General features: G+C 33.5%; 1 protein-coding gene across 1 annotated transcript; it reads right to left on the bottom strand.

Annotated features, from left to right (window-relative positions):
• Nucleotides 1–4,835: 4,835 nt before the first annotated feature.
• Nucleotides 4,836–12,499, bottom strand: LOC119836808 (chymotrypsin-C-like). Its single transcript, XM_038362278.1, has 8 exons — nt 12,361–12,499; nt 10,850–11,117; nt 9,731–9,907; nt 8,902–9,133; nt 8,139–8,248; nt 7,316–7,483; nt 6,171–6,327; nt 4,836–5,169 (listed from the first exon to the last, which is right to left on the bottom strand). Exons 2-8 carry the CDS (start codon nt 11,090–11,092, stop codon nt 4,940–4,942), a joined length of 1,317 nt encoding a protein of 438 aa, XP_038218206.1. The 5' UTR covers nt 11,093–11,117; nt 12,361–12,499; the 3' UTR covers nt 4,836–4,939.
• Between the last annotated feature and the right edge of the window lie 2,603 nt (nt 12,500–15,102).

Here is a 15,102-nt window from a genome sequence, read left to right as displayed (position 1 = left end):
AAACATCGTCAAAAAATGTCGTTGTACAAAACATTCATTGAAATTAACACCTTATTACATGACAGTAATGTTCAAAATCTGAACTATCGCTGTCTTAAGAATTTGAGCGTGATTTTGAGTTGTTAACGTCAACGTCTTCAGAGCAAGGTGTTTCAACATCACTTTCCAGATTCTCGGTTATTTGATTATCTTTTTTGTCAGCTCGCTCTTTATTTGCTATTTCTTAATCTGTATTCGAACGTGTCCTAATGAAACAAACGTTAAAACCATAGGAATCGCAAACTCTAAACACAATCTGAATACAAGATCATGTACGTTAAAAATATATTTCAAAGGATGTAAAAACACGCTTGATTTAGTATTAACTAAATTACCACACTGCTTTTATACAGAGTATTCGCAAGGAAATAATTTAATCGTAGCAATCTTAATCATAACATTAAGACAAATTAATAAAATTATTGTCCTTAATTGTCACCGGTCCTTGATAAGTTTACAAAGTTTGAATGAAATCTGTCAAAGTGCGTCATCTCGTGTTTAAAGGAGTCGGTTACATACAAATATATAAGCATACAAACATACAAGTTAAAAAAAATTCAAGCGTACTAAAAATAAATGTATCTCATGAGTCTGAACCAATTACTATGGCATTCTAAAAAGGTCCGTAGCTTAATTGTCAGTCGATGTAAAATAAAACCACATTTCTTTTCTATCGGTTCTGGACATCATTAGCTTTTCAGTGCAAGTAGCTGTTATTTATCAGGTGGTTTTAATGGGTTTAGATATGTCGCTTTTTCTTATGCTACTCATTTAAGTTGACTTATCCTATTCTAGATATCTAATAGATTTTTTTATCAGTATATGACATAAGTACATGAAATACGAACTTTTATTCATTAAAATGTAAGATGCTAAAAGTACCTTCTTAAAATATACATAAAGATTAATAAATAAGACCAATCAAGATGTGTGTTATATAAATAACACACATATTTACATATGAATGTATTATTTTTTTAGTAAATTTGTTATCAATAGAGATTTGTATGAATCTAGTATTTTATAACTTTAAATTCCTAATTTATATCTTGGGCTTCATTAAGTTGCTTCAATGTATCACTCACGTTAGAATTCAAAGTCTAATTACTTCTTAATGATAATTAATTGACTGGATAATTATAAACGTATTATGTACTAGATGTGTAAGTTTTGTTTAATAAACATTGTATATAGATAATTGTGTTTTTCATCCACTACTTCTGAGTTTATTAGTACTTTATTGTTCGTAAATGAAAGCTAATTATTCATTTGTCATCATGCTACAAAACGTAATATCCTATGGGCATTACATCAATAACATAGGACTGTAAGGCCATAGCAAATAATTATCTTGTAATGTTCAAATTGAGGTCAACGTACAAATACCAATAAGTTTATTTATTATATGGACAATTTAATTATTACACAAGAGTGTTACAGAGACTGTCATTGTGTTCCTTTGTATCTTACACTGATGTAGACACCATTCTCGTTTTATTATATTTTTTTATGGTATTGGAAGGCAAACAAGCAGACGCATTGCTTGATGAAAAACAAGTGAGTCACCCACATGACATTAAAAGATGAGTTCGGGTTTATTGGACTTTGTAAAGATGTGTGTGTGTTTGTTGCTCTTTCACGCAAAAACTACTAAACTGATTGCAATTAAATTTGTTACGTAGACAGCTGGACAACTGGAATAAAATATAGGCAACTTTTTAGGTCGATATTCCTATGGGATACAGACTTACGCGGGTGAAACCGCGGGGCGCAGCTAGTATTGATATATAATAATTGTAAAATTTTGAAAAACATACAAAGAAGTGTCAACTCAAGCGATGCCAGGGCAATGAAGTAATATATGTAGGTCTCCCCGTGACCACGCTTACTGTAAAGTGTTCCAAACGTCGGGTCAATAATATAATGAATAAATCGGGTTTAAAATCAGTTGAAAAGTCTTTAATTTCTTAATATATGTAGGGTTAAAAGTGTTTGTTTGTTTGTGTTGTAGTGTTAGTACATTTAAATCGCAGTTGAATCTATATTCACTGGAGTAGTGAGGCCGAGGAATTCCAATTAAGATGGAAGGAACAAAAAAGACTACCAGTCTGGCAGGAAACCGAAGGTTGTTCAAACATTTATCCGTCTAGAAAGTCGATCAGTAACAGACGTGGCACACCCCACTATATAGCCTAAAAACTTCAGGTTGTGGGGGAGCCAGAGGTTTCCTCCTTTACCTCACTTCCCAGTCCATTCCTTTATTTCTGCCATCAATTACCTTACCTTAAAAGCGGGCAACATCCTGCCCTACCTCTGCAAATGTTCATGGGCGATGGTGATCGCTTATCATCAGGTAAACCTCAATTGACATGAAAACCGAATCACTACATAGTATAAAACTAAGTCGCTTTCTCTGTCCCTATGTATGCATATATCTTTAAAACTACGCAACGGATTTTGATGGGTTTTAATAGGTAGACTGACTAAAGAGGAAGGTTTATATGCGTGCGAAGCCGCGGACAAAAGCTAGTTTAAAGTAATTTGAATAGCCTCATTGCCTTTAAACTTCGATGCAATAACCTAGAAAAAGTCAACAAGCTAAATGATCAGTGTAGTTCGCTTATTGCGTATTTGGCAGCTACCCAGTTGAACGGGTCAGTTTAGTTTATGCCCTTATTTGGCGTGACTGCGGCAGTGTTTGGATGTATAGTAAAAAAAAACTATAACTAATAAAGTTTTAAGAACCCTGCCAAATTGTACGGCCAAACTGTTTTGTTGTATGACCCAGATTTGGAGTTTAATTTATACTTTGGGAGTCAAAAGTTGTTGAATTTGTTGCATACTAATCTATCGATATATTTTTAATTTTATATGTGTATGAATAAATTTCGTACTAATTGCATGTTTACATTTAACTAGTGATCCGCTTCGGCTATTCCCTTACTACATATCAGACCTAGTATATATCCAACTGTGTAACAATTTTTAAAATCGAACAAGTAGTTCTTGAGAATAACGCGTTCAAACAAACAAATATTTCCGCTTTATATTATTAAGTATAGATGTACTTATTACTTACTTCTAATCTAGTACCTGGGTAACGATATAGTCAGCACTCTACAAACAAGTTAAATAAATGATATCAGGATGTTATCATTAAATAAAGTTTAATTGATTTTGAACCCTATTGACCTGCAATAGATATTATTTTTACTACCGTGATATTTTTCCGTATGTTCGTGTGGTTGAAATAAAGTTATTTTGTTTCTTTTTTAGGGTTCCATTTCAAAAATCCGTCTTCCTATCATTGAAATATCGTCGATGTATTTCAATTACCGCTATAACAGCAAATAATAAAAATCGTGGTTAAGCAATGGTTGGCGCGGTCACAAATTGGATGGGTGCGTTACCACCTTAACCCTTAGCATCGTGAACACAAATTTCTCCTGTAAACAAACCACCAAACGACGATGCAATTATAAATATAGCGTAGGAATAAAACAGGATATATTTAGTAGAGAAGTTAAGCTCTCAAATACCTTGCAAATAAGTTTTATTCCATTTTTTGCGTCTAATCTAAATGCGCGCTGACCCGACAGACGCCCAATTTGCCGGCGAGCCGTTGATTTTTTTTCTTCCCTTCAAACCTCATTCGGACTTTAAATATATTATTAGAAAAACCTTATTCTCATCGTGTTTCCAAAATATCGATTAACAGAAATAAATAAAAATTGTCGTACATTAGCAGTGGTGGCTCAGTGATGAGAACCTCGGACTTTAAAATCGATAAGTCGGGGTTCGAGACCGGGCTAGCGTGCAATTAGTAAATTGATTTTCACATGTAGATAACATCACCACTGCTTAAAACGGTGAAGGAAAACATTGTGAGGAAACCGGCATGTCCGAGAATCAAAAGTTCGACGACATGTGACATCTGCCAACCCGCACTTGACCAGCGTGGTGGATTACGGCCTAAACCATCATAGGAGGCCTGTGTCCCAGCAGTGGGAACATATAAGGGCTGATGATGATGATGATGATGGTCGTACATATAAATGCAATTAAAGTTCTTTTAGAATTTTGGCATGAAACTTTAAAACAAATCGTTTTTAATTAAACCTGCATCGTTTTGGTAACAATGTTGTTGTAAAAAATACGATACGATGTAAAGAGGAACTTACTTTAGAAGTGTATAAACCTATACTATAAATAGACCTACAAAACTGACCTTTACGAGTTCTCTTCAATGGACACCATAACATGTAACAGTACGAGAATATGTTGTATATTAAATACATTCCTAGTAATAGTAGCCCACGCTGGCCAAGTGCGGATTGGCAGATGTCGCATGTCGTCGAACTTTTGGTTCTCGGACATGCCGGTTTCCTCACGATGTTTTCCTTCACCGTTTTAAGCAGTAGTAATGTTATCCATGTTATCCACTTGTGCAGATAAATTGAAAAATAAATTAATTCCTGCACCCTCACTCGGTCTCGAACCCCGACTTATCGATTTTGAAGTCCGAGATTCTCACCACTGAGCCACCACTGCTTTTTTATATAAATAACCCAAGTCCTACAACATATTAAATCGATAGTTGTACAGAGTGTAATATGTTCTACTTCACAAAAGCCATACGTGTCTTTTTAATATAATTTTATTCTGACTATAATACAAACTTAAACTTTATCCGAATCTTTAGCCGAATCGAGTAACGTCTGGAAAGAGAGAAAAGATAACGGCACACTATCCGTCTCTATCGTAATGTAACTAAACGTCAAATGAATAAACACACACACTATTATAATCTTTAATACAGATATAGGGCATCTTAATCTCTCTCTCTCTTACTATGGTATGTGTACAACATAAAAATTATTCCATACATCTAGAGTTTATTTTAGATTTGATGGTCCACGTGTTTTCTTATCCAACCATTGTATTTAGCGACATCTGTGAACACGACATACTGGTACGGATCGCACACTGGCGCGTCACTGCGCTTGGCACTGAGGGACACTACACCTCTGACGTACCACGCGCCGGTGGCGTTCTCTGAAGTGTCCTTTGGTACATCGGGAACGAAGACTGTGAACCCACCGCCGCTGTCACCATTGCACGCTGAGGTGCCTGAAATTATTTGAATGAGTTCTTATCGGCGAATGACCGCCTCCTTGGTGCAGTGGTTAACGCGTGAGCGTAGAAACGAGGGATCCTGGGTTCAATTCCCGGTGGGGACGCACAAAAAAAAAAGACTCGGTCTTGCAAGACACAGAAGGCCGATCACCTACTTGTCCCTAAAGAAAATCGATCAGTGAAACGGATGTACATCATCTGCCCCATACCCCACTAGGGGACACGGGACTTCACTTTTACTTATCGGCGAATACAACTTAGGTAACAGAGCAGTTAAAACATAGTTCAGATCTTATAGCATAAAAATTCTTAGTATCTTCAATGGACGATTAAAACTTCTAACAAAGGGGTATAATAAAAAAAATATTATTATAAGAGAAGAGTAATATTATTATAAGTAAGAGTAAGATTGAAGCGGAATAAGGCTTTCTAGTGTGTCATTGACTAATTTTCTTTTAGGTACAAAGGTGACCAGCGGTTTTATTCTGCAAAGAATTTTTGAAGTGAAACTTCTTTAGAATCGTTGTGATTTCAAACCTGATGCAACGGAAAAAACGACAGGTAAGAGACACAAATACAAAAATGTGTAGAATGAAGCCGGCAAAGAATGAAACAGAAATAAACATACTATTTTATATTTTATATATATTCATCTCATTCTTTTGTCGATTTACTGAAGTTTCACTTTTTTGTGGTTTTGTAAGTGCAATCAAACCTCCTGAGTTCTACACTAACATGCCTACTAAGTATGGTCAATGCCTACATATACATTATTTACACCAAAATTTATCCTATTAAGCGATTTGTTAAAACAATAGAAAAACAAGAAGCCATTACAGTAGTAGTGGTACATTTATTTAGAGCGTTTTCCTAATACTTCCCATCATATATTTCTATCTGTTTATTACACAAGAAACGTGCTTTTTTGTCACGAACAAGATTTAAAGTTAGAATTAACTAAATTTTACATATTCATTATATAATCACCATCTCACCATTATTTAATCCAGCACAAAATTTCTTCTCATTCAGTACAGTCGCATAGAAAACGGGATTCCTCTTAATGCACATACTTTCTGATACTTTCGGCATAGTGGCGCTCCGTAATTGCGTAGATAGATGATCTGTGCTATCAAAGCCCCAGCCTACGACCTAAAAATTGTAACAATAGTGCATTTTAACGATATACTAGCTGACCCGGCAAACGCTGTTCTGCCTTATTCTTATCATTCAGGAGGATGAAAAATAGATGTTGGCCGATTCTCATAGATAGATAGATAAGCACAAAAAATTTCATCAAAATTGGTCAAGCCGTTTCGGAGGAGTATGGCAACAAAAACTGTGACACGAGAATTTTATATATTAGATTAAATGATTTCCTTACAATATCACCTTCGTTCTGAGTATATCGCGATAAAAAATTCGGTAAATAGGCATAGAAGTATTTTATATTTATTTTCTATAAAAAAGGTCACCAGCGATAACCAATAGACAATAATTTTCTATTAAACACAAGGAGAATCACCTCAATCACTTGAAAACCCATGCATATATCGGACTAACAAGTCCATAAAAGAAATAAACAACCAAATTGAGAACCTTCGTTTTTGAGAACGTCAGTTAAAAAACAATGTATCATTGCAAATTTTAAGTTAATACGCAATTAAAACTTTGTTTTTAAATTGGTGGAATTAAATGCTCAAAGATGTAATAAAAATTGTTATAACGTGTTGGGATAGTAATAGTTATATAGTTGGTATAATAAATAACACTATAGCTGTAATATTAAAAGAATTTGAATTAAAATAGGGTAAAATAAGGTCTTCCGTATCTATTTTACAGTTAAAACGGCTTTTATGAAAACCTGGCAAATCCTACCATCCTACTTCCTACTAATATTATAAATGCGAAAGTTCGTAAGGATGTGTGTGTGTGTTTGTTGCTCTTTCACGCAAATACTATTGAATCTATTGTAATGAAATTTGGTACCTAGACAGCTTTACAACTGGAATAACATATAGGCAACTTTTTATCCCGATATTCCTACGGGATTCGGACTTACGCGGTTGAAACTGCGGGGCGCAGCTAGTGTATTATAAAATTAAAATCAAACAGGTAAAGATCTCAAATAAACACTTACTGTTCCATAAACCCTATTAGTTGGCAGTCTATCATAAGCACTAGCCTGCCAGATACAAGCTGGCTGAATGTAGTCATTGTAACTCACTTCTGTCTTCAGTTTTAGTAAAGCTATATCGTTATTAAGATTTTTAGCCATAAAGTCTTCATGTACTATTATCAAGTGAACCTGAAATTACAGAAAATCAAAAGTATTTGATTGATACTCTTTAATTGGAAACGAATCTGTTTTATGGCATACATTTTGTGACTGGAGATAGTTAGGCAAGAGAATGATATAGGCCACTTTTTACCGCGAATTCTAATAAAAATCAATAAAAATGTAACATACAAACATAAGATACGAATTGAGAAACCTCAGGATACATATAAAATATGAGATAAAAAACAAATATTAATATAAGAATGAGGTATCATTGGATATATTTTTAATAATTAAACAGAGGTTATTGAAACTGATTTTTTGTATAGCGTCGCCATTACCACTCTTCGTCTCTTCGAAAATCCGCGAAATGCAAAATTTCGAGTTAGAACTCGTTAGTTCTCGTTAGTGCCCGTTGGCAGAAAGCAAGTTTCATACATAAGTAGAATGATTCTTTTTTTATGTCATAGCGGGCAACTGAGCTGGTGCTTCGCCTGATGGTAAGCGATCACCACCGCCCGTGAACATTCGCAAAGGTAGGGCCTCTGCGAATGCGCTGCCCGCTTTTTTGGGGTAAGGGAAAAAGAATGGATTAACGACTGGAAAGAAGGAATGGACTGGGACGGGTGAGGAAAAGCAAACGTAAAGAATGATGTATGTATGTTTCCATATGGGAATGTACCTCTCGTTCATCAGAATCAATATCGCCTCCAATCAAATTATATTTACCCAGAACCACACTCAATATTTCGGGTAATAATGGAGCACCTCGAACAGTAGTACAGTGTGCAGCTAAAACAAACAAAAGATAATAAAATATGAATAAAACACTGCGAATTGAACCTTAATCAGTTCTCTAAACAGATAATTAGGTACTATTGGGGTGATTTCGCATGTCTGAGTACATTTAATAATATAATTTTAACATTTTACTAGTGATTTTTCAGAAGACTTTATTACCTATGTATGACCGACTCTTTTATATTCGATTTCGAAATACTATAAACGGTTAGACTAAAATAATACGTAATACTATATACTATAAACGTAATACTATAAACGGTTAATTTAAACTTTGTAAACTTATCAAGGATCGGTGACAATACAATAATTTCGTGAGTTCATCTCATTATCCTGATTAGGATCGTCAGGATTAAAAAAATTCCTTACATATACTGTGCTACAATTAATTCTATCATTTAAGCGTGATTTTTGTTTTAATTATGTATATTTAGTTTTACTTGCATGAAGTTATTTTCTAAGTTTTATAACGAAACACTTCTCTGGAGGTTTTTTATTTATCATGACTATTTTTATATTATGTTACTATTGTTTTTTTATATACTAATGTAATTTCATTTAAGACGGCCCAGTAGTTTTCGAGATAAGCGCGTTCAAGCAAACCCATCAAAAGCTCTATATACAGTTAAGATAACTTTCTTTACCTGTCAAAACAAACCTCTTCGATATCAAAGTCCCCCCACATATATACTTAACAATACTTCTATCCAGTTTGTATATAGCTACATGCCAGGGCCAGTCCCCTGGTTGCGTGCTAGCTCCGTTCACAATCAGTTCCGTGTATTTAATTTTGCGTCTGCCACAGGACTGATCATGTAACTTCTTTCTGGTTTCCGCGTGGTCTTTATAACCCTCAATATATTGGTCGAGGTAGCCCTGTTATTGTATTCAAATACTGTTATACTTTAAAAACAAATGAAAAATAAACGCACACACACACAGACTCACACACTCTCACACAGATGCATATAAATGAGTTGAATATCATACTGAAATGCTTATGAGTTTAATCTATTTATCTTTTAATCTGCACTCATTGACGTTCATTTCTAAATATGAAAAGAAATTAAAATCTTAAGAGTAAAAATATTTCATCGTCTTTTCAAAATAATAATAATTATAAAAATCTTTATTTATGCATACCTAACATTGACATCAATTCTTGAATCAAAAACTTATAACTATGGACACGTCTAGTCGGCTAAACTAGGCCGAGCCTGTATCTTAGATGACAGTATCTTCCCACTATGTGTTAAATAAAATTTAGTACAATATATCAAAACAGTACATTGCGAAATATATATATTTCATAGTTATACATGCAATTTAATATTAAAATAAGAATATAATCTGTTATATTAAAAATGAATTCATTTTATTACTGTGATTTTAGTTTAAGAAGTTTCTGAGATTAATACGTTCAAACAAACAAACCTAGTCTTAAATCTCACTCATGTCAGCATTATTACTCACCACTTTTGCATTCCGGCAATAATTCGCGCTATTTATTTCCAAATAAGTCAAATATGGCACCACGTGACTATTCAGAGGTCCTTTTATATTAAATGTTATTCCTTCATGCGATTTGAAAAATCTTACATTAAAATCATCATTATCATCTACCGATAACCTTGCATATGATTTGTCAGCCTGAAAAGACATTTTTTGAAAGTATAGAAGCTTAACAACACGACAATAAAATCCTCTGATTATCTGTACAAAACGTGACATTGGCAGAATCCGTCCTCAGTGGAATCGGGAGTTGCCATTTAATAAAGAAGAAGGAGAAGAAGAAAGAACAGACTGTAAACACGCCTAGCCTCTCGACCACCCGTGGCGAGGCTAGGTGTTGCTACGCTTTGGCAAAAAGCGCGCGTTCGAATCCCGCCTCGTGATCAAATTTTTTCTATTCTTTCAAATTTCTTATTTATAAAGCATTTCAGTGCTATAAAACTAAAAATTGAAAATGAAAAGACATTTTCCACATTAAATTGACTCAAAATGTAACTTAGGGGAGATAGTTGTGTAATCTGAATTACAGGACTATCCTAGTTCAGCTCCGGTTCCTAAATCTTTCGTGTATATAAATATTAGGCGTATGGCAATTTAGCATTATAGCATTTGTAACCTACAGACAGTTATTTATTGACCGCAGTTACCGTAACGTCTTCGAGCAGTATTAATTCCAATGAGGATAAGTTGCAGGGCCATTATGTATACCTTTTTTAACGCCATTTATCTTCTACACCGGAATTAGTACTGTTTTAAGCCGTATAGTAGCTCTTATATGATTCATAAAGTTGTTGATAGCCTGTGCAACAGCTTCGGCTTAAATTTCCGTACATTAATTGTTATTTTAAATTGCAGATATTTATTATAACCTTATTAAGTCTCTTATAGTATTTTCTTGTGTTTGATTTTACCCGAGTATTATACATTTAGAAATTAAAGTCTTTTAAACGGATTTTTAACGCGATTTACTCATTATATTATTAAGCCAACGTTTCGATCTCTTATGTTAAATATCAAAATAAACTACCTGAAACACCTTCACTTTAAAAAAATCATTAGTCTATAATTAATTCCTCTCACCAATGAAATACTAGCTTCTGCATCAAACTTCAAAACCATCACCGTTTGCGCTGGAAACGCTTTACTGATCTGCAATTTATACTCATTCTCTTCTTCCGGAGGCTTCCCTGGCTCGTAGGACACGTTCACATCATCGGTATCATTACAAGGATGGACATGGAGAAGGGGAGCGCCCACTAATCTCCATTCTGTATCCGTCCTAACAGTTATTATGGACACAATGAATATAAGAACTGTCTTCATTTATAAAGAGTTTATGGACACCCAACTGGAAGAAGATAGAAAACTGAAAATGTACCTTAGTTCAATGAGATTAGGTTTATTTTGGGATGACACGTAGTTCACGTCTTGTTTTGCTTTTAGTTACATCTGTTTGTTAATGTGATCATATTAGTCCTTACAAGAGATTAATTTGAAATGTATTTAAACTTTATTTGATATCGCTTAATTTGGCTTATATTTATCAATAATTTTGCATACTTGCAATAGCGCATAAAAACATATTTATGGAATCGTTGTTTTTGTTTATTTAAACTTTTTGTACACTATTCAACGGGAAGAGAAAAAAAGGGAAAATGAATCTTCCTCCCTTCTAATAAAGCATATTTTACAAATATATAATGTGTATTGCGTATTTTTATCCTTTTATGTACATATTGTCTATACAATCGATCTTGAAATCGTCTTTTTAAGCATTATTTATAAACTGTTTAGTGAGAGGCAAAGAAAAATAATTCTTAAGCATTTACCATAAGGTTGAGTTTCTAATATCTGGCTTTTAAAAATGAGCTGAGTATTTTACTCTTGTTAAAAAAGATAAACATTTTTGCAATAGTATGAAGAAACCGGTTTTCTTTTAAAAAATGTTTTTATGTGATATTTGACTTTGTTTTGAACTTATAAATATGTATATGCATTTTAGAATTATTAAAATAAGAGTAACCAACATCCATACATACTTACAAACTTTCCCGATTATATTATTAGAAGGATGTACAACGAGGATAAATCCGGGGACACAATTTATAATCCTACTAATATTATAAACGAGAATCTTTATAAAATGCGTGTATGTTTGTTACAATTTCAGACAAAAACCACTAAACGATATTTGATAATATTACGCATCAGAATAACACATGGGCTATACAAATACTTCCTAGCCTGTGGTTGGAAAACAATAATGATATACAGCCTACGATCCCAACTGTTTATCTGACTTTTTATTTATGCGAAAGATTACAAAATCACTTTATCGACATTAAATAACAAACAACAAAAATTATTATGTAATGACGCGGAAATAATAAAATTTTCATGCCCTTTGTGGCTAATTTGTTGATCGTATTGTAATCTCTGTTTAATTTTGTACACACATTATGCAAATAAATAATTATTATTATTATGTTTCTCATGTCCATAATACTCGGGTACCCCCAGAAGGAAGGCACCCGGTCTTTTGGAAGGCTTACGTGGGGACACAATAATTATTATTGTTAACAAAAACTTACTAATGTAAACTTAGTTATCTCAGACACTAAAGATTCCAAACTTCTATTTTTATCTAAACTATTACTCGTTCTTTCAAACACACAAGAAAAACTCTTTATTAATTATTTTTTACACATTTAACATTGTGACGTGAATAGAGACCAATATATAAACAAACACTGACGTTTGTAATGTTTGCATGAATATGCTGCATGCATAATGAAGACTGACAAATTGATACTATTTTAACCGACACAAAAAGGAGGTTGTCAATGCCTCTACTATATGTTTTTGTGTTGGAAACCTGATTAAGTTCGAGGTTCTCACCACTGAGCCACCACGGTTTTTTTTTTCGTGTGTGGGAAGTGGGAACATATAAGGGCTGATGATGATGATGATGATGATTAACCGATTGTGATTATTTTTTTATTTGAAAGCTGTTGCCTTCATTGGGGTTATATTTAAAGTGTTTCTAGTTCTGACACTTTGAATGGGATTTGGTCTCTACGTTAAAAATAACATAAACAACGTGTCACGTTTGTCCATGACGGTCTCCTAAACTACTAAACCGATTTGAATCAAATTTGAACACCAAATCTTTTACTGTAACTTTTAATCCGCCCCATTTCCAACATACACTGCAGCATCCGGTAAAAACCAGATAATCGTGTCTAATAATATCTGACCGGTCAATACTAAGATAAAATTTAATCTGACGCCATCTTTAATTGATGTGCTTGATTGCGGTTTATCGTCTGCTTTTGTTAACCTTTTTATACAATTCCGGATCGTTAATGTTTTAAAAAATAACTCTAGAGCTATAAAATCATCATCAGCATCAGACTATATATGTTCCCACTGCTGGGACACAGGCCTCCTATAAGAGTTCAGGCTATAATCCACAACGCTAAGTGCGGGTTGGCAGATGTCACAATATGTCGTCGAACTTTTGATTCTTGGACATGCCGGTTTCCTCACGATGTTTTCCTTCCTTCACCATTTTTAAACAGTGGTGATGTTATCCACATGTGCAGATAAATTGAAAAATCAATTTATTTCCTGCACGCTCACCTGGTTCGAACCCCGATTTGTGAATTTTGAAGTCCGAGGTTCTCACAACTGAGCCACCAGTGCTTTTTTTGAGCTGTGAAATAATTCCTTAAAATTATATACATTTATAAAATAATTTAAAAAAAATTTATCAACCAGAAATATTAAAAAATAATTTTTATAAGCTTAAATTTTAAATTATTCGTAATACATTTTAATACGTAATTAAAAACATCTCTCACATACTCATTTATTTATGCAATTGGATATAATTAGATATACGCATTTATTTAATCAACAAGATTTCCTAAAAAGCACTTTTGTATCGTCATAACACATTTTTAACATTTACCACCGGTTCGGAAAGCAGTTTCTACAGAGTTCTAGAGAATATTGGTATCAAATATAATGCAAATACAGAAAACATTTTTTATCACATTATTTTTTCACAGCAGATGAATTAAATAAAAAAATACTTAATATTATAGTTTAAAATAATGTATCGGCAGCCCTACAAACATAAAACTTACCGTTACGACTGTCCTGTCAAAAGCAAGAAAGTAAAATTGCCTCCCTTTTTTAAGAAAAAGTTTTTTTATAGTTTTTTTGTTATGTACCCAAAGTTTCTAATATATGTATTACTAAGACTACGAAGTCCATTTGTCTGACTGTTCAGACATTTTCAGAGTTAATATTTCAGTTGACGCTAAAAATTGTTAACAATCAAGGTTAAGCAACGTTGGCACTGTCATAAATTGGATGGGTGAAGTTTATTGCTGTGACTCTTTAGCTTATTGCTACAGAAACCTAAGTAACGCGAATCCGATTCACACTTTAATAAACATGGTTTGACTCATATTAGATCAACAATTATTCGCCTATCGCTTCGCTATTCAATAAATGTGTGCGATATAGCATAATGCGATTCTCCATAACAATTTGAAAACATCCACATAATCTTTTAAATTGAACGCATAGAGTGCAATAAATGTTGATTTAGGGAGATTGCTCTGCCGACCGGGAAAACCATTTTTATTTTATCACTAGCTTAAGCCCGCGAAGTTTCTCGCAGCGAAGTCACGAACTCTTCATAGTTCGTCTACATCTCTTTAGGATGTCCACTGTTGGACATAAGCGTTCCTTCCATACATCCTTAATATGATAAAATATAGTTTTTGATTGTCCCTGTTTGGCAAAGTGGTGATATGGTATTTGTTGTGAAGATAGTTATAGGCTACTTTTATCGCGCTGAACTCTTCCCTTGGGATTTTTCCTTACCCACCACGATGACAATGCCGTGGCTAAAAACTCTATAGGAACAAAAATAAATGAGGTAAATTAAAATATTATAAAACGGCCCTATAAAGTCTCAGACGAATGTAAAACTCTCCGAAACTCGTAACAAACGTAACTAATTTAGATTCCAATATAAAATTCATGTAAACCAAATCCCTTGTTTGGAAAGCAGTTGGATTACTTTGGTTTCAGTAATATTAAAGCCACTATGGACAGAAACTTCTTGTCAATTCGAAAGTTCGTTTTTAATAAAAATATGAAATTTTGAATTCATACATTCTATAAATAAGATTCAAAATTGATGAATTTTTTAACACATTAGTTCACGCTTCACCCGAGTTACATATACTTAGTCTGGCCATAAATACTGTTACACTTAATTATAAAAAAATATTACATTTGAATTTCGAATCTGT

This window comes from Zerene cesonia, chromosome 25, assembly GCF_012273895.1.
Source record: "Zerene cesonia ecotype Mississippi chromosome 25, Zerene_cesonia_1.1, whole genome shotgun sequence".
Classification (NCBI taxonomy): Eukaryota; Metazoa; Arthropoda; class Insecta; order Lepidoptera; family Pieridae; genus Zerene; species Zerene cesonia.
This window is presented reverse-complemented; position numbering and strand designations above follow the sequence as displayed.

What these genes read in the sequence shown, in the direction of transcription:
- LOC119836808 (XM_038362278.1), bottom strand. Translation starts at nt 11,092, where the DNA reads ATGAAGACAGTTCTTATATTCATTGTGTCCATAATAACTGTTAGGACG. An exon ending in ATTGCCGGAATGCAAAAGTG is followed by an intron (nt 9,134 to 9,730) that starts GTGAGTAATAAT and finishes ATACAATAACAG; the next exon opens with GGCTACCTCGACCAATATAT. An exon ending in GAAGAGGTTTGTTTTGACAG is followed by an intron (nt 8,249 to 8,901) that starts GTAAAGAAAGTT and finishes TGTTTGTTTTAG; the next exon opens with CTGCACACTGTACTACTGTT.